Genomic DNA, 17833 nt, shown 5'->3' with positions numbered 1-17833 from the left:
TCAGAGCTGCTCTGACCCGCCCGTTCTCGGACATGTGGAGTTAAAGGTGCAGGTGGGAGCTCAGAGGGAAAGGAAAGAACGGGAGCCAGGGAGAGCCCCGTCCATGGGGGCAGAGGTGCAGCTGCACTCTGTCCCGTTGCCACGTGCGGGCAGCACTCACGGGTGGTCAGCCTGGGCCCCTTGCGCTGCTCAGGTTGGCCACTGAGTGAGGGAAGGACATTAGCAGAGGGGTGAGCACCCTGCCATCGGGAATTCTCAGCTGAAGATGCTGATGTCAGGAGATTCACTGTCAGGAATGTGTGCTCGGAGTAACGGCCACACCAAGAGCTCCTGGAGGAGGGCGAGCCTGTGGCTGGTGGATGCCCTGGGTCACTCAAGCAGATGCTCAAAGCAGGGACCACTGTGGGAGGTCTGTGGACGAGCCTTGGGTCTTACGGATCCGGTGAAGCCCTGTGGGAACCACGAGGGGCTCTTACACCATCAGAAACTCAGCTGGCTTGGACTGAGGCAGAGGGGATGTGATGAAAGGCTCTTGAGCCCCAAAAATCAGCAGGCAGGAAGCAGACTAAACTGTTCAGCTGCAAACACTTGCTACGTTTCATAAAAAGAGAGCATGGCCCTGAGGGTGGAGGCGTCAGCACAGAGGCAGAGTTGGGACCCACAGAAGGAGTTCCCAGGCCTTGCTGGGATGGAGGAAGTGTGCCCAGCTGGATTTTGGATTTCTTGGGAGCAGCGACACAGGCACCTTGCAGCTTTCTCTGTGTGTCACGTGTGCGTGTGTATGCACATATAAATGACTGGGTTTCACCGTCACCCAAACTGGAGTGCTGGGTAATCCTAGCTCACTGCAGCCTCAGACTTCTGGGCTCAAGCAATCCTCCCCCTTCAGACTCCTGAGTAGCCAGCACCACAGGTGCGAGCCACCACGCCCGGCTGATTTTGAAATATTTTGTAGAGTTGAAGTTTCACTACCCAGGCTGGTCTTGAACCCCTGGGCTCAGGTGATCCCTTCTGTCTCAGCCTCCCAAAGTGCTGGACCGTCACACCCAGCCAAACTTTCCTTGAAAACAGGAGTGTCTGTGACTGGCATTCCGCGTCTGTTCTCTGGTCGTATTTTGGGAGCAGGTAACTGATTTTCTAGCTTTCGGGGTCCACAGATGGAGAGGAAACTGCCCCAGGGTGGAATGCCCAGAGTGTCACCCATACCTGATCGGGGTGTCTTAGAGGGTGCGACTTGCGACTTGTGAGCTGATGAGCTGTGCGTGAGGTTTGGGACGGGACTGGGTGCTGTGTTTGGTGGAGACTGTTGGGGCCGTGAGGGGAGGGATGCATTTGCACGTGGGATGGGTGTGAAGCAGCGGGAGTGGGAGGGTACTGCGGTCGGCCTGAGACATCCCTCACCACCGGTGATGTCCACATCTAGTCCCATGGAAGTGAACGTTGTCACCCAGCAGCAAAGGGGAATGAAAGCAGCGATGGGATTAAGGCAATCAGCTGACCTTGAGAGGCAGAGATGGTCTGGGCCCAGTGAGAGCACGAGGCCTTCATGGTGGAAGCTGGACGCAGGCTGGGATGCGTAGGACACAGCTGTGAGGAGGCTCCACCCACGCTCCTGGCTGCGAAGCTGGAGACCCCGGGCCACGGGATGCAGGCGGCCACAGGTCCTCCGCTGGAGCCTCCAGGAGGAGCACACCTTGATTCTAGACCAGGGAGACCCCTTGAGTGAGACCTGGCCAGTCCTTGACTCTGGGACTGTGAGGTATTGGTGTTTTAAGCGTCTTACTTTGTGGTAACTTAACTTTGGCGGTGGTAGGAAACCACGGGAGACGATGGCATCTACCAGGCAGGCCAAGGCGTTCTTACAGGGTCCTGGGGGCAGGTGCACAAGAGGGCCCAACTCCCCGGCATGAGACCCACAGTGTAGACTGTGCCAGTCCGGCTGGCACGAACGTGGCTCCCCGGGTAGTGTTCCCTGCACGTCTGTCAGCCCTGCCCAATCTCCAGCAGGCCCCGCTGCCTGGAAAGTCGCCACTGGTTCTCCCTCCTGTTGCCGGCCTCCTCCTCTCTGGCTCTCTGCTGACCCCAACCCCTTGCCAAATCACACCAAGAGACTTGGGTTGGTGGTAGGGAGTTGGGGTGGGATGGGGAGAAGTCACTGGAGTGAGTGGGGAGGCACTGGACTTAGGGCAGAGGGCCTGGGCACCACACCACTGGAGGGCAGGAGGCAGGCAGGACGGGGAGGCAGGGCCAGTCCACCTGTGGTGAGCTCCCTGGCAGGGGATGGGAGCAGGGCAGCTGGAACGCCCCACCTTGAAGCTGGCATGTGGGCGTCAGCCTCCTGCAAGCTCTGAGGCTTTGTGACACCAGGAGTTGTTCCATCTTACAGCTTAGGAGGCTGGGGCTCTGTGCCTCTGCCTTCAGCTGACGGAAAAGCCCAGGGCAGGCTCCCCATGGAGCAGACCTAGGCCTGGACTGCTGTGTGCAGGGCCCCTCCCTGGAGCACCCACCTCCCGCCTGCATCCTGTGCAGGAGGTGGGTCAGACTGTCGTCCCCCGCCACCCACCTGCCATCCCATGGGTGGGCTCACCAGTCGGCTCGTTCACCAGGGCCCTAGCTCTCAGGCCAGGCCGTGGCAGGCTCTGAGCCCAGATGCGCCCGTCAGATTAGCCACCTGGGAACTGAGGACCAGGACTGTGAAGCCGTCCTCTAGGTGGGCAGACCGGCCACCACATCCTTTTTCAATCTCCATTTTAATTTCTTCATAGAAATGATGTGAGGACCGACTGGTGTAAAGTGAGACTAGTGTCTGCCACATCAGAAGTCCTGCCATATTTGTTTTCATTTTTTATATAAACCAGCAGATTCTGGCTTAGCTCGCTTTGGGTTCTGTTACTTACAACCAAGAGAGCTTGGTGTCAGAAGTGGGACTGCAGGACACAGCCCCTTCCTGAGCAGTGGGGAGCTGGCAGGACTCCTGACACACTGTTTCCTTTTGGGCCTCCAGTCATGGGCCTGAGAAGGCTGACTTCTCACCGTGTATGTTTAGAGGAGGGCCAGGAGTGCGTGTGTCAGCCGCTCTCAGAGAAGCAGGTGCAGGACCACAGGTCAGGAAGGCTTCCGGTCCAGGGCCAGTAGCCTGCGACCCCACAGACTGTCCTGTGCCTCACTGAACCGTAGCAGCCAAATTCCTTTCCTCAGCCTGTTTCTTAAGGTAAAATGAACCGGGAAACTGTAATCCAGGGATTGGAATGGATCCTGATTCCCTGGGCCCCTCCCAAGTGCCTTCTCTTCAGGGTACCAACCTCCTGTGAGCTCAGCCACTTGGCAGTCCAGGGTCAAACAGAGGACGGCTCAGCTTCCCTCTGTGTCCTGGGCTCTGAGCGGAGCCCTGAGCTAACTAAGCCTGGCAAACATGGTGACCCCCTGGCTCCCTCCAGAGAGATGGGTACAGGCACAGCTTGAAGTTCAGGGCAGTGGCTCTCACCTGGGGGTGATTCTGTCCCCTACCAGGAGACTCATGGCAATGTCTGGGGATGTTTTGTCACAATGGAGGTGGGACAGCTACTAGCTTCTGTTGGGCTGAGACCAGGGATGTGGCCCCCACCCCATGGTCATCTCCCCCCCCAGCCACCATGTGGTTAGCACCTGCTCCAATGATAGACAGCTGGGTGCAGTCCGGCCGCATCTGAGTCCTTCACATGGGAGGGGAGTGTGCGTGGGCCTCCCAGGGCAGCTCTGTGGACGCCGCAGTCTCTGCCTGGACCCTGCTGAGGCCTGCTGCTGGCCTCCTCCAGGCTGCGGTGGACTCCCGGCCACTAGCCTCACAGCATGGGCCTGGACTCGCCCTTCTGCTGCGGCGGCAGAGGGGCAGCCTGGCCAGGGCGTCGTGCCAGTGGAGCCCACGGCCCTGGCTGCCCTCTGTGGCAGGTATGGCTGGGACCATCCCCGCTGTAGCTCCAGGGGCTGTGCTCAGCCTGGGCTCCTCACTCCCAAGGCTGGGTCATGGCACCCTATCCGGACCCTTCCCAAGTAAAGAGTGGGAAGAAGGCTCATTCTCCAGGAAAAGGCCTAGGCCCTGGGTGGCCGTGCAGGCCTTGTGGAGTGGCAGAGGTGCCGTGCAAAGACTGCTCCGCCCAGGCCCTGGCCCTCAACGGGAGCCCGCCTCAGGCTGGGGCAGCCTCGGGGGATGGCCTCACACATCGGAAGTGACCTCTGACCTTGGCCGCCCGGAATCTCACCCTCTTCAGCTGGGCAGAGGGTAGCTGCATTCACACTGGCGCAGCCCAGGGGCTGCAAGTGGGGAACAAGAAGCTGTCCTGGGCTGTCACAGAGCCCTGCGCGCCCGCCCTGCCCAGATGAAGACCTGCGTCGCTGTCTTTGCGGAAGGGATTTATTGTTCCGGAGCCGCAGCTGTTCACAGTTATGACAGGGGTACACTGCAGGGGCTTGCCCATTTCCGTGGCGCCTGCTGGAGTCCGCGTGTGTCCGAAGCACAAAAGGGGAAGGCAAGCAAGAGGCAGTTTGCTTCGTGTCCTCGATCTCCGTGGAGAGCCCCTTGCCGCCTGTACCGCGTGGCGTTTGCTGTCCTAGGTGTTTGCTTTTGTTCTTATGTATAGAAATCCCAGCCTGTGGCAGAGGTCTAATGTTAACAGAAGCGTTAAAATCTATACACGAGGTGGGTGGGAGGCAGGGGCAGGCACCGAAGCAGACAGACGACTCCACGGCAGAGGCATGCATCAGACCCGCCGCCCCCCACGGCCGCTGCACCCGGGCTGTGCCCGCCTGGGAGGGCTGGGCACATGGGCGGAAGGGAACACAGAAGCTGGAGCTGGGGTGAAGCACGGCGGCGGGCACTGGGCAGGGTGGGCCTGCAGCCCTCTCAGGGCTGCGCCCTGGGCCTCGCTCTGCACAGAACGCCCTGCAGAGGAGCGCCACCGACTCTTTCTGTCCTTTGTTTTTTTTTTTTTCAATTTTTTCATTTTAATAAGAAAAACCCCACAGTGCCCCTGCCGTCCTGTGTGTGGGGAGGGCCAGCTGAGGGCCCTCCTCCTACCCCTTCACCTTTGGACACAAAACCAAGATTGCCCCAGCCTGACAGAGGGGCGCTGGCACTGCCGCCCACTACTAGACACCGCCCCTCTGCCCCGAGCCCCCCCAGAGGTGGAGCTGCTTCTCCACAGAGAGAGACGGAACCCATGACAGAGCGAACCGCACCGTCTTTAGATGTGTGTGTAGAAAGAAGCCGGAGCAAGGAACTAAAACACAAAACCTGGCCCTGCCCCAGCGGCGCCCCCACCCCCACACCCTTTTCCAAAAACCACCAAGAAAAAAAAGTTTATAAAAATATCTTGCAGGAATTCTTTAAAGTTTACAGTAGCTCGCCAGCACCCCCGCGCCCCACCAGCTCTGTCCTCAGAGGGCGCCCTGGCCCCAGCCCCCCCACTGCCTGAGACGCGCAGACGGCAGGGGATGTGGCCGCCGTCCTTCCCTGAACAGAGGTGCAGAGAATCCATAAATTAAAACAGCAAATAAATAACACTGATCCCAGCCCAGCGGCCTGGCCTGCTGGGAAGGCTCTGGTGCCGCAGGGTCTCTCTGTTTCCACCTCAGCCAGAGAGGAGCCCACAGCCACCCCAGATGAGGCAAGGGAGGCGCGGGTGAGACGAGAGGACGGGAGGCAGCCTGAAGAGGCCAAGACTACACGGAGGCGGCGCGGCCAGGGAGGCGGGGCACGGGCCTGCGAGGAGGCCTCCAGGTGCGGCGTGGAGGCGGTGGACGGGGTGGACGGGGTCTGTTCCTGCGGCTACGTTGCCCACCGGGGGTCCTGGCCCCAGAAGGCCACCAGGCAGGCTGTTCTTGCTGAGGGGTCAGGTGACCGGGAGTCCGGGTCGGCCGGGCTGGAGGAGGCTCCCCCGAGCCTGGCCCTCCTCCCACGGGCCGTGCGGAGCTGAGGCGAGGAGCTGCCGCGGGGTGGACGGGGCGCTGGGCTGGGCCTCACTGCCCGGCAGCAACAGCAGGAGCGGAGGGAGGGCGGGTCCGCAGCAGCTGCCTTCGGTCACAGAGGATGGCCTCGTGGAGGTGACATGTTAACTTTTCGGGATAATTCCTGGTATCAGAGTGGAAACAAGTGATGCTGTCAGAGACAGGCAGAGACAGAGACAGAGAGAAAAGAGAGCGGGCGCGGGTGGCGCAGCCCACAGGCCGGCCCCAACGCCCCTTTCCTTTCCTCCCAGGCTCTGAGAACAGTCTGGACGGACGGGCGGCGCGGCCGCGGGTCCACTCGGGGCAGGGCGGGCGGTGGGCGGCGAGGCAGCCGCTGTCAGTGCTGTGCTGGGGGGGGGGCTAGTGTGTCTAAGGCTGCTCGCGGCGGGCGGCGGGCGGGCCCATCTTGGCCGTGTCCTTGCCCGTTGGGTACTCGGCGTCCCCTCCGGGGCCAGGGCCAGCGGCCGCGGAGTCACCGAGTGGGCCGTGGGCACTCCGCTTGGCGGGCGTGCTGGGGGCCTGGGCCGCCTGCCCGTTCTTCTCGTCTGAAAAAAGTTGTTTAATTACGTCAAAGAAGTTACTCAATGGGCTGCCTGGGTACACAGAACAGAGACAAAAAAAAAAAAAAAAGAAAGAAAAAAGAAAAAAAAGGGAGAGAAAGAGGAAGGGAGGGAAGGAGAGAGAAAGAGAACAAACAAACAAATGAACGAAGGGGCCTCGACGAGGGAAAGAACCCAGAGATGAGGCTGAGATGGGGCGGAGCGGGGACCGGTGGGCGGCAAGCAGGGTGGGCAGGCGGCGGCAGGCAGGGGCCCTGTACGCTGGGGGCTGTGCGGTGGGGAAGCTGTGCGCCGTGGGGCCAGGAGCTTAGGACCCCAGCGCCTCCGAGCTGTTGTGCAGGACCCAGTGTTCCTTTGGCGAAGTGAGGCTCGGGGCAGGTGGTGAGACCCCTCCCTCCCCACCAAGGCCTGGCCCGGAAGACCCTGCCCCACCCCCTTCCCTCCCCACCTTGCAGCCATGAGGGCCGACCCACCCCAACTCCGGAGATGACAGCATAAAGACAAGGGCCTGCTGGGAGCTCTGAAGCCTCGCAGGACCCTGGGGGCAGCTGCTGACCCCACTGCATGAGGCCCAGTGGATGACAGGGAGAGGGTGTGCCCACCACACCTCCCCAGAGAGGCCTGAAGCCCGACCCCTGGCCAGCTTGGACACAGTTTAGCAGCAGACAGACAGATGAACAGATGGGTGGGCAAGCATGGAGGGGTGGATGTGGGAGGCAGGCTGGGGGGCTGGGAGCAGGCGGCTAGAGTCATGTCCCGGGTCCCTGGGATGGGGGCAGTCCTGAGAAGAGGGGCGGAAATGGGGAGCCCACCCTTCTTGGGGCCCTGTGCTCACTGCCCAGGTGTGTCGATGGAGGCCCCTCAATCCCACTTCCTAAGCCTAACCCCGACCTGGGCCCTGAGCTGTGGGCCCCTCTGCTCCCTGCCAGGCACAGCCTCCAGTGGACAGAGGGATGGGCACCGGCCCCTCCCCTAGGCCACAGCCTGCACCAGTGGGACCCTCACTGGCTTCAGGCCTTGGGAGCCCCTTCTTGGGCCTGCCCTGATCCTAGGGCCTGGCAGAGATGAGTCTGGCCAGGAACCCCGCCTGGGCTTGCTGTGGTGGGGGAGCGACCTGGGCTGCTCCTGGTAGAGGATGGGGCCGGGGACATCTGGGCTGCTGGGTGCCTACATCTACACAGGGAGGCCGGGACAACCCAGGTGGCAGGTGGCGGCCACAGCGGGCTGAGGTTGAGCGGTGAAGTGGCAGGTGGAGGTGCCAGGTGAGCATGGGGGATTCTTACCACATTTGGAAAGCCGCCCCGTCATCATTTCCATACAGTTAGTGGTGTCTGGAGTACAGAATGGAGAGAGGAGGGAGGGAGTGAGTGAAAGGCTGTCCTGGGCCTTCTGGCTGGACGCCCACAGCCTCGATGGGGAGGGGGCGGAGCCAGGAGTGGGCAGGGCCCCAGAGGCATGGCTGGGGAATATTGGGGGGGGGGCCCAGAGCCAGAGGGGGCGGAGCTTATAAGGGGCAGTGCAGGGGCAGGGCCTGGAGTGAGGCGGGGCTGCGGAGGCAGGGAACAAGGCGGAGCCACCTGGGCAGCAGCCGGACCTCCAGCGGCCTGAGCCTGAGCCTGGATATGGCTGGTGCCCTGGGTGGGCCTAGCCCCTCCCCTGGGCTGACAACCCTGCCCTGGCCGTGGCCTGCATCCTCACTGTGCCACTCGGCAGCTCCAGGGCCCTGTGGCTTCCAGCTGCCCTTCAACTCAAGGCAGGCACCCTCTTCCTCGGCCCTCTTCCCTACTGCTGGGCCTGGGGATGGTGCTGCCAGGCCAGGACTGGGGTGGGAGCAAGGCCCTGGGAGGGGCTACTCCCTCAAGGCCCTCACTGGCGCCTGCACAGGGTGGACACATGCCCTGGTCTGCCTGTGCCTGCTCACTGGGGGCTCTCAGCCTCCCCTCCCTCGGCCGGGGTCTCTGGGAGGGTGGGCAGTGTCTGAGGAGGCCCCCTGCTGGCTAGCCACCTTCCACACATCCTTGGAGCTGGGCTCACTGGACAAAAGCATCCAGTGTGGGACGTGGGCAGGGCTGGGCGTAGCGAGATCACGGGGACAGGCTGGGCTCCCCAAGTCCAAAGGGAGACAGATGGGGCCCAGAATAGGCCCCCAAGAGCCTCTGCAATGGGCTCCACTGAGGTCAGGGTCCGGGGCAGGAATAGAGAGGGGCTTGGAGTTGGCTCCGGGGGAGTGCTGCGTGCTGACAGGTGGGACCACACTTTAAAGGGCCAGGCTGGGGGAGCTTTGCCTACAGCCCACGCAGGAGCAGACTGAGGCACCCAGGTCGCTGCTCAGGTGCAGGGACACCCTGGGCAGCACCCCGGGGCCCGTTTCTGCTTGCCCTACCGGACAAGCCCTGTCCATCCCTGGCCTTGGTGGCTGCCCTGTCGTTCCCTGGCCTCGGTTTCCCTTCCTAAGATGAAGGCTTTCAAGGCTCAGAGAGCCAGAGGCTGCTGCCGGCCGACAGCATGGCCTCCGCTGTAGGGCAGCGCCATGTGTACCTGCGGGGCCGAGCACCTGGAACCCTGCTCCTCCTTGCCCGCTGTGCCAGCCTGGCTCCCAAAATCAGGAGAAGGGGGCTACTCCTCCACCCACTGGGCCTTCAGTTAGGGCCAGGGCTGTTGGGGACCTCAGCCCCCAGCCCGCAGCAAGGTGAAGCACACTCTGGGGGGGCTCCCACAGGTGATGGCATGATGATGGAATGAGGATGTCACGGGGAGGGGCAGGGGGGCCCTCTTTGGCTTCCAGGACCCCACACGGAAACACAGGAAGTGACCCTAGCATGCCACAGAGCTGCAGAGATGCAGGCTGGGAGAGGGACCCCCAGGGTCCAGCCGGGTGCTCCCCCATGACGCCCAGCGCCCCCACGCCGTACCACCGTTCAGAGGCACACCCACACCCCCTTGCTGACAGACCAGGCCCATGCATGTGCCCAGTGCTCCGCCCTGCCCCCACCACACATGGGCCCAGGGGAGTGTGGGGAGCCCTCCCTGGCGGATGCCGAGTGGCACGGACCCTCGGGCTCCTAGACCCTGGTGGTTCCAGGCTGGGGCAGCCCTCCCCTGCATGAACCCATCAGGCTGTGGTGAAGCCCCCGCTCTGGCTGGGCTCAAGCCCCTCTGCCCTGCTGGAGGCATGGCCCTGGGCTGTCAGGAAGTATGGAGAGATGAGAAGTCACAGCCCGTCAGGCAGCCCGCGGCCCTCCTAGGGTGCCATGGCGGGGAGCCCCGAGGGCAGGGCCTTGTCACTGCTCTCCCAGGGCCTGTGCGGGCTCCCTAGCAGATGGGCCGCCCGGGGCATGCTTGGCCTGTCCAGGGCCGAGACCTGTGGGTGGGCATGGAGGGCCCTGCTCAGGGCCAGCCTGGCTCCGCCGAGGACCTGCCCGCAGCCCCTCCCCGCCCCAGCACAGGCCGGGCGCCTTACCTGCCAGCGTCAGAGGCTACTCTCGTAGCTGGTGGCCACCTTCTGGCCCTTAAGCCCAGCACCCCAGCTTAGTCCTGGCGCTGGTGGGGGGGGTTCTACGGTGGACAAGAGGCGCCTTTCAGTGTGGTGCGGCTGCGCCCTATGTCCCTGGCGTGCAGAGGCGAGGCGGGTGGTCCCGCCGGGCCAGGGAGGGGCCCTGCTCCCTGAGGGGTGCAGCCACAGCTCGGGGCAGGGAGGTAGGGGCGTCCGTCAAGAGGGGCCAGGAGGCTGCGCCCGGGTCCTCACGCCTCCCGTCCGCGCAGCACCAGCTGGCCACGCCCCACTCGCAGGCTGCAGGTTGGCCAGAGCTGAGCCCGCCTCACCTGACAAGTGCTGGGCCGCGGGCGGGTCGTGTGTGCTCAGCAGCTGGGCCTGGATGGTCTCCACCACCCTCTTGAAGCGACGGCTGGGGCCTAGGGGAGACAGGGGGTTACGCCCTGGATGGGCCTGGGCCCGGAGCCGCCCCGGGGACGCCAGCTCACCTGAGAGCAGGGTGAAGGTGACGGAGTAGATGCCGTTCTCCTTCTGCGCCTCCCCACCCTCCGTGTAGGTGATATCAACCTGGAACTTGACCGGCTTCTGGAACACGGCTGGCCCCCCCGTGGCCTTGTACTCGGCCCGGAAGCTCGTTTGGGAGATGACGCTGTGGCTGAGGCTGGGAATCTGTGGAGAGAGAGCAGCGTGCGCGTGGCTGGCCTGGCAGGTCCCACCCTGGCCCTCTGGGGAGGCAGCCCTGGGGCGAGCCAGCCCCACCGTGCACACATTGTGAGCACCCAGGCACCTCTGCTTCTGTGAGGGGCACAGTGCGGCTGGAGACGGCTGGAGCAGGGGGAGGGGCGTTTCCAGCCCCCACCCTCCAAAGCTTTGGTCCACTTAGCGAGCACAGCTAAGCCCCTGCTGGGCTTTTCTCACGCAGCCACAGCACAGGATGACCAGGACCTTACAGAGGAGCCTTAAGGGCAAAGATGGAGGTGGGAGGTGACCTCTGCAGCCTGAGGTGGGGTTCCAGGGTGGAGCTGAGTGGGAGGTGGGGGGTCTGGGAGCTGCCGCTGAGAGGGAGGTGCAAGGGCGGGGCTGGGGCTGTGCCCTCCTGCTGGGGCTTCCTGGGACTCCCACTGGGTGCGGGACCTATGGTGCTGGACTGGCTGGGTGGGCTTCACAGTACCGAGGGGGCAGCTGCAGGAAGCAGAACTCAGGGCCGCCCAGCGCACAGGGCCCAGGCTGGCACACGGCCGCCTCACTGGGGCCGGCATGGGGAGGGGCTGAGGCCACTGCTGAGTCTGAGGTTAGCTGTGGCAACCAGGGGCAGCATGAAGGGATGTGGTGAGGGAGGAGGCCGAGGAAGTGAGCAGCCTGTGGGGATGGGGACGCTGAGGACCCCTGAGGCCAGGGTCCAAGTGCAGTCTGAGGCCTGCCCTGCCCTGCCCAGCGCTGGGCTCTCCTGGCCCTGGAGCCTTCTGCAGGGGCTGCAAGCTGTCCCCACAGCGTAAGGGAACCTCAGCTGCAGCCAGGGCAGCAGTGGCCTGAGTGCCCGGGGGCAGAGCATACGGTGGGGTGGAGGCCAGTCCCTAGCTAGAGAGGCTGCCGCAGCGAACCACGGCCTGATCTTGCCAAGATCCTGGGGCCAGGGAGGGCGCCTGGGCAGTGGTGAGCACAGGGCAGGACAGCAGCCCTGGGGAGGCAGGCTAGGGGCGGTGGGGGGCAGCCCCTGTGATGCCTTGGCGCTGGGTGCAGCACAGGGTGGGACAGGGCCGGCAAGGAAGGGGTGTCCTGATGGGACTGGGTGCTGGAGTCCTGGCAATAAACTTTCTCCATTTGAGGCTTTTAGGGCCTTTCTGCTCCTCCTAACCCAAAGATGCCCAGCAAAGACAAATGAAGCCCACCCAAGACCCAGAGTGCGACCACTCTGTGGAGAGCCACCTGGCCTCCAAGGGCAGGGTGAGACCAGGATAACTGAGACACCTGAGGGCTGGGGGTGTCCACTGAGGACCAGCAGGGCCCCACGGGTCCCTGGGGCCATGGCCTCACAAGGGCTTCTCCCTGAGTCTGATAGAAGTGTCCCCCTCTGAGACCCACCCAGCCGGAGCCTTCCTTCTGTCCCACGTGCCAGCTGCCCAGGCCTGTCCGGCACACACCTAGGGCTGCTGGGGACCAGTGAGCAAAGCCCTGACTCCCTCCGCAGGCCAAGCACCCCAGATGGGCAGTGACCCCTCCCTCACGAGGGTGGGCAGGAGAGAGCGCCTGTCCAGTGAAGGCGGCCAGGCAGGCCCACGGGTGAGCAGACGTCCGTGCTGTGTGCGTGGACATGTCCTAAGTGAGGAGCCTGGATTCTTGGGGCTGGGCTGTGTGGGGTTGGGAGGGCTGCCCGCCTCCCCCGGCGCCCTGTGGCCTCACCGACAGGAAGGCGTGCACGATGTCAGCCTTGATGGAGCTCAGAGGTTTGTCTTTGATGACCACAAAGATCTGCTCCTCCTTCTCCAGGCTGATGAAGTTCCCAAACCAGGACTTCTTGGCCAGCCTGGGCAGTGGGAGACAGAGGCTGTGAGGACTGAGGTGTGGTACCGTCCACACCCCTGCCTCCCTCGAATCTGGGGTTGGAACGGTGGAATCCTCAATTGCTGCATGATAGAAACGGCTGTCTCCACAGTGCTAGCCAGAACCCATGGCCCTGACCCCAACGCCCTAACCCTGGCCCATATGCCCTGACCATCACCGTGGCTCTAACCCCAACCCTAACCCTAACCTTTCTCCAAGCCCTAATGCCCTGACCCTGGCCCATATGCCACCCACTCCCAAGTCTGGGGATGCCCCTCCACAGGTGAGCCCCCCCTCACCAAGGCCACTGTGAGAGGTGGCTCAAGCTGGGCTCCTGAAGTCAGCTGTGCCCCCCACCCCCAGGAGCAGGCGGGGCCTGCAGCTCGCTTCCAACAGGAGAGTGGGGAGGCGCTTCTGAGGCCACAGAAGGCTACTCCTGTCTTGCTGGCAGGCTCACCCCAACATGCAGAGGCCCTCTGCTCTCCAGCTCAAGAGCACCTGAACCCCACCCACCAGCGCGGGGGCCAGGAAGCCCAGCCGTGAGAGGACCACGGCCAGAGGCGCCTCTAGCACAGCCCGAGACTCTCAGGCAGAGCGCGCCTGGGTGGCTATTCACAGAGGTGGCACGCGCTGCTGGCGTCCCCTGCCGCTGCTGCCCGGAGGCGGAACCAGGTGCACTGAGAGGCAGAGGCAGCGACCGGGAGGAGGGGCCAGCAGGGCTGGGGCTCAGTGGTGCCCTCTCCCGACTGATTCTGAGGCCCCCCCAGCGGCCTCACAACTCCCCTTTCCCTTGCCCATTCCTGGAGCTGCCTCCTCGGCCACTGTGCGGCCTGGGAGTCCTGCCGGACAAGCACGGGGACCAGGTCCAACCATCACTCAGCCCCTCGACGCCTCCTCAGTGTCTTGCCGGTCTTGGCGGCTGTCTGTTCTGGGTTCAAAGCTCCGAGGGCCACCTCTGGCCCTGACCTTACCCCAGCCCCATGCCAGGGTCTGGAGCCAGGAAGTGCACAAGGCAGCCTGGCAGTTCTGGAAGCACAGGTGAGTTTCTGCATGGTCGATGTTCTGCCCGACGAAGAGACAGGACAGATGGTACAAAAGTGACTATCTGCTTTGAGGCCCAGGGGTGCAGCATTTGGCAAAAATAGTCCCATGTGTGAAAGATGCCAGACGGCCCAGGGAGGCCAGGCCGACGACGGGTGAGGGGCCTGCACTGTGACTCCAGCACCCACGTGGTGGGCAGTGCACAGCCTGGCCGGACACTAGTCTGGGTGTTGCTACGAAGCTATTTTTAGATGAGACGAACTTAAATCAGTCGCCTGTTGAGTCTGGCAGGGGACCCTTCCTCACAGGGTGGGTGCATCCGCCAGGTTCAGTCTTCCTGGACAAAGAACGCCCCTCGAGGCTGCAACCTGGAAACTGCCTGGGCTTCCAGCTAGCGCTTCAGACTCAAGGACATCAGCCCTGAGTGTCCAGCCAGCAGCCCTGCGTGTCCCAGACAACCGCATGCGCCGCTTCCTGAAGCCAGCTGCCTCCCTTGGTGCTGTTCCTCTGGGGTGCCTGGTTGACATGGGGCTGGCAGCAGCTGGGGCTGGGGGTTATCTCAGGTCCCCAGCAAGCGAGTTGTCGCCAAAGAGGGACTGTGGGAGGCATCCGTGCTGGACCCTCGTCCAAAAGGGCTGTCACAGGCATCTGTGCTGGGCCCTTGGGTGGGCCTGTGGGACGCATCTGTGCTGGACCTTCGGGAAGGGCTGTCACAGGCATCTGTGCCGGGCCCTTGGGTGGAGCTGTAGGAGGCATCTGTGCTGGACCCTTGGGAAGGGGTGTCTGTGCCAGGCCCTTGGGTGAGGCTGTGGGAGGCATCCGTGCCGGGCACTTGAGAGGGGTCAGGGCCTCCAGGCCATCTCAAGATGGGGGAGGGGAGAAGCGCAGGCAGCCACAGTGGCATCAAAGCCACCTTCTCGGCTTTGATGTTTTCCACCTTCTCTGAGGAAGATTATGAGTTTGTTCATGACAGCTTTTGGTAGCAGCAGAAACGGCAATGTCGGGGCCTAGGCGGAAGGTTCCCAAGTCTCCTGAGCCCTGTGCATCTGGGCTTGCGACGATACCTACACACCTCCGACCTGGGCACCCAGCTGGAAGGGCCACCTGATCAGCGCAGAAAGGCCACTGGGGTGGGATCCTGGCACAGACTGCAGATGCTGCTCCTGGAGCTTAGCACTGAGCAGTTTCCACAGGGGCCCCTGGTTTAAAGCCAGCAGCAGGATGAAGGTTCTTCTCTTACTCAGTCCACAGCTGGCCACACCTTCATTTCCCGGGGTCTCCTGTGAAGTGACTCCAGCCTGGCCACCGCTCTCTGCAGCTGCCTGGCCTGGGGTCACGCTGCAGGCTCATATGTGTACACCACCAGTCGCCTGGTCTCCAAGACACTGCCCAGTGACTAAGGCCATCATGGAGGGGAGGGAGAGGGCCTTGGCGCTGGGAAGGGGTCTCTCTGGGGACATCTTTGCCCAGACACCAGTCACAGCGGCCCCCAGGGCATCTCAGCACCTGGGCGCTGTAGAGTCTCTGCAGTGGCACCTCTCATGGCTCAGAAAGGTGGCGGGGCCAGACCTCGGCTTGGCTGCTCTGCTCCGCCCCTGCACACGTGTTCCCACCAGGCCTGCTGCCCCTTTGTTCTTAACACGGGCTGCTTTCTCCTTGAGACCTGAGCAACCCGGTCTCTGCCCTGGGAGAGCTCAGGCCCTGGGGAGACTCTGCCCAGTGTACCCCCTGCTCGCCTCCAGCCAACCCTAGGCTCTCCCAAGGCCTGAAGCTTCTCAACAGGGCTGGGGGCTCCTCCCCTGGCTGGCCTTCCCCTCACAGCCGGGAATTCAAACTTCAGAGACTCAGTGGCCGAGACGGGCCTGCCTGCAGTGGGAGGTGGGGCCACGTGGAGAAGGAGCACCCCGTTGGCCATAGGGGAAGGGTTCCATGCCCCTCTCCCGGCCAGCCTGGTGTCAGATACCAGGAGGCCTCCAGCAGGGGCCACTTACTCTGGGGATGACTCTGGTGTCAGGTTGGACATCTCCTCCGGCGTCGGAACTGTGCACACAGGATGAACAGGAGGGAAGGCGTGGTGACCGCTCCATCCTTCCCCTGCCCTGGCCACCTTGCGCCGAGGTCAGGGTCATCAGGAGTCCACCCACACACACTGGGACAGCCCCCCAGGGGCACTGGTCCACCCCAGCTCCCGGCCACCTTACAGGCCCACTGGCAGTGGCGCCCCCCGGGCTAAGGGGAGCTGTCCCCGCCTCTGGTGCTGAAGTCGGCTGTGCCTTCTCCAGCAGCACTGGCTGGCCCTCGGTGCCCCACACATGGGGCCTCCTGACTGGCAGTGCCCCCTCGGTGGCCAGCTCTCCTTGCTGTGTGCCTGGCCCCAGGACACAGAGTGGGTAGACTCAGGAACACAGAATGTCTGGAGGGGATACCAGCCTGTGCAACAGGTAGGACACAGGCTGCTGCTGGGCGCTTTCGGGACAGTGAGACGTGGGCAGGCCCAGGCCACCCCTGCAGCTACAGGCCCCAGGGACTGGTCTGGCACTGCCGGGCGGGGGGCGGGGGGCGGGGCCCTGGGCCCTCCCCAAGGCAGCCTCTGCTCTCTCCCAGCCCCACTCTGGCGCCTCCGGGCAGACACTCACCTTGCAGTTTCCGGCGGTGGAAGCGGGGTGAGCCCAGAAAGCTGTTCTTGATGGAGTTGAGCCGCGCCCTCCAGGGCACCCCTCCAACGCTGGGGCTGGACGGGGGCGTGGGGTTGGGCGTGCCGGCCGGGCTCTCCTTTGGCGTGTGGACAGGCGTCCCCTTGGGGGTGGGGAGGGGACTGCCCCTTGGTGAGGGGTGAGGGGTCACCTGTATGGTGGGGACAGATTTGGTGTTTGGTTCAATCCTGGCGGGTGGGGGCCGGGGGGGCACCTGCAGGGCAGGCAGGCCCAGGGGTGGTGCCAGCTGGGGACAAAGGCCAGTGGCGGGAGGCCGGGCTGGGGTGCTGGCCGGGAAGGGGTTGGACTTGGTGCCCTGCAGAGGCTTGTCGGTCAGCTTGGCCTTGCACGGCAAGGTCTGGGTCTTGGGGTCGGGCCGCAGGGCGGCCTGCAGAGGGAGGACGTGTCCAGGCCTCGAGGCGCTCCCACAAGCTTCGGGCTCCGTGGAGGTGGCCAGGGGGCGGGCCACGAAGGGCGGCTCGGGGGGCGGTGGGGGCAGGACAAGCTTCCTAATAGGCTACGGGGAGGCGCAGGGAGCGAGCGGGGTGGGGGCAGCCGCGCGGCACATGCACCCCAGTCCCCCGCATGCACACGGCACAGGAGAACCAGAAAGAAACAGGCGGGGGCGGGAGGGTGGGGAGGCAGGCAGGCATGGGCAGGAGGATTCGCCACAAAAGAAAACAAGTGACACACAAGAAAACAAACAAAACAAAACAAAAGAGCGTGCAGTTAGCAGAGCAGCCCGCACCACAGAGCAGCAGCCGCCACAGGAGCTCGGGCGTGGGGGGCGCCTGGGGCTGCTTCCCAGGGTCCGCGAGGCTGCCCCCACCCTGGCACACGCTGACTGGGAGGGCTGGGGCCTCTGTGCATCCGAGCTGGGTGGGGGCGGGGGGTCACTCACCCGGGGGCTGCTGAGTGGGCTGGTGGAAAGGCCTGAGGAGGCACCGCTGATGGACCGAGACCTGGAGGTGGGGGAGGGTACAGGGCCACCGCTCAGCCAGGGGGAGGGTACAGGGCCACCGCTCAGCCAGGGGGCAGTGGAGCAGCAGGTGCTGGGCTCTGCTCCCCCCAGGTAAACCCTCCAGGAGGCCTGGAGCCCGGGCCAAGAGCCTCGAGGCCCTGGGTCCTGCTGCACACCCTGTCAATTCAGGAGGGCCCAGGGCGCCTGGCTGTGCCCAGCCCCACTGGGGCCCCCATCAGAGCCCGCGTGTGGGGGCCACCCCATGCCAGCAGCCCAGGCACAGCACAGGATACGGCATCAGACAGCCGCGGCAAAGGACCATCCAGCGTGGGGGTGGACGGAGGGACGAGGGGACAGACGGGAGCTTCCTGTATGCAGCCCCTTCTGCTCCAGGCCTCGTGCTGGCTCCAGCCTCCCAACTGGCAAGCCCCCCCGGCTGAGCTCTCACAGGGCCTGCAGCCTGGTCCTCCATGTCCCTAGATGCCCGTGAGGGATGCCTGGGTCAGCGGCCGGCCCTTCCCTTGTCCACAACCAGGAGAGCCTGGGCAGGGCCAGGCTGGGG

The 17833-nt window shown here is 64.0% G+C and overlaps 1 protein-coding gene across 12 annotated transcripts in view; it reads right to left on the bottom strand.

Moving 5' to 3' along the window:
* Nucleotides 1–4374: 4374 nt before the first annotated feature.
* The window catches only part of BRSK2 (BR serine/threonine kinase 2), a 65114-nt gene continuing 51655 nt past the window's right edge, over nt 4375–17833 (bottom strand). For 3 of the 12 annotated variants that reach the window (XM_055356631.2, XM_055356630.2, XM_063710869.1), the window contains 8 exons: nt 17212–17272; nt 16254–16461; nt 15609–15657; nt 12436–12559; nt 10524–10704; nt 10365–10454; nt 7826–7873; nt 4375–6575 (listed from right to left, as the gene is read on the bottom strand). In XM_055356631.2, coding sequence (XP_055212606.1) covers nt 6352–6575; nt 7826–7873; nt 10365–10454; nt 10524–10704; nt 12436–12559; nt 15609–15657; nt 16254–16461; nt 17212–17272 — 985 coding nt within the window. In that variant the 3' untranslated portion in view covers nt 4375–6351. Of the gene's footprint in view, nt 6576–7825; nt 7874–10002; nt 10098–10364; nt 10455–10523; nt 10705–12435; nt 12560–15608; nt 15658–16253; nt 16462–17211; nt 17273–17833 lie in introns of all 12 variants that reach the window. The other 9 variants (XR_008669993.2, XR_008669994.2, XM_055356635.2 and 6 more) reach the window with 6 other exon arrangements.

This window comes from Gorilla gorilla, chromosome 9 (assembly GCF_029281585.2).
Source record: "Gorilla gorilla gorilla isolate KB3781 chromosome 9, NHGRI_mGorGor1-v2.1_pri, whole genome shotgun sequence".
NCBI lineage: Eukaryota > Metazoa > Chordata > Mammalia > Primates > Hominidae > Gorilla > Gorilla gorilla.
Note: the sequence above shows the minus strand (reverse complement) of the source record. Positions and strands in the feature narration are given on the sequence as shown.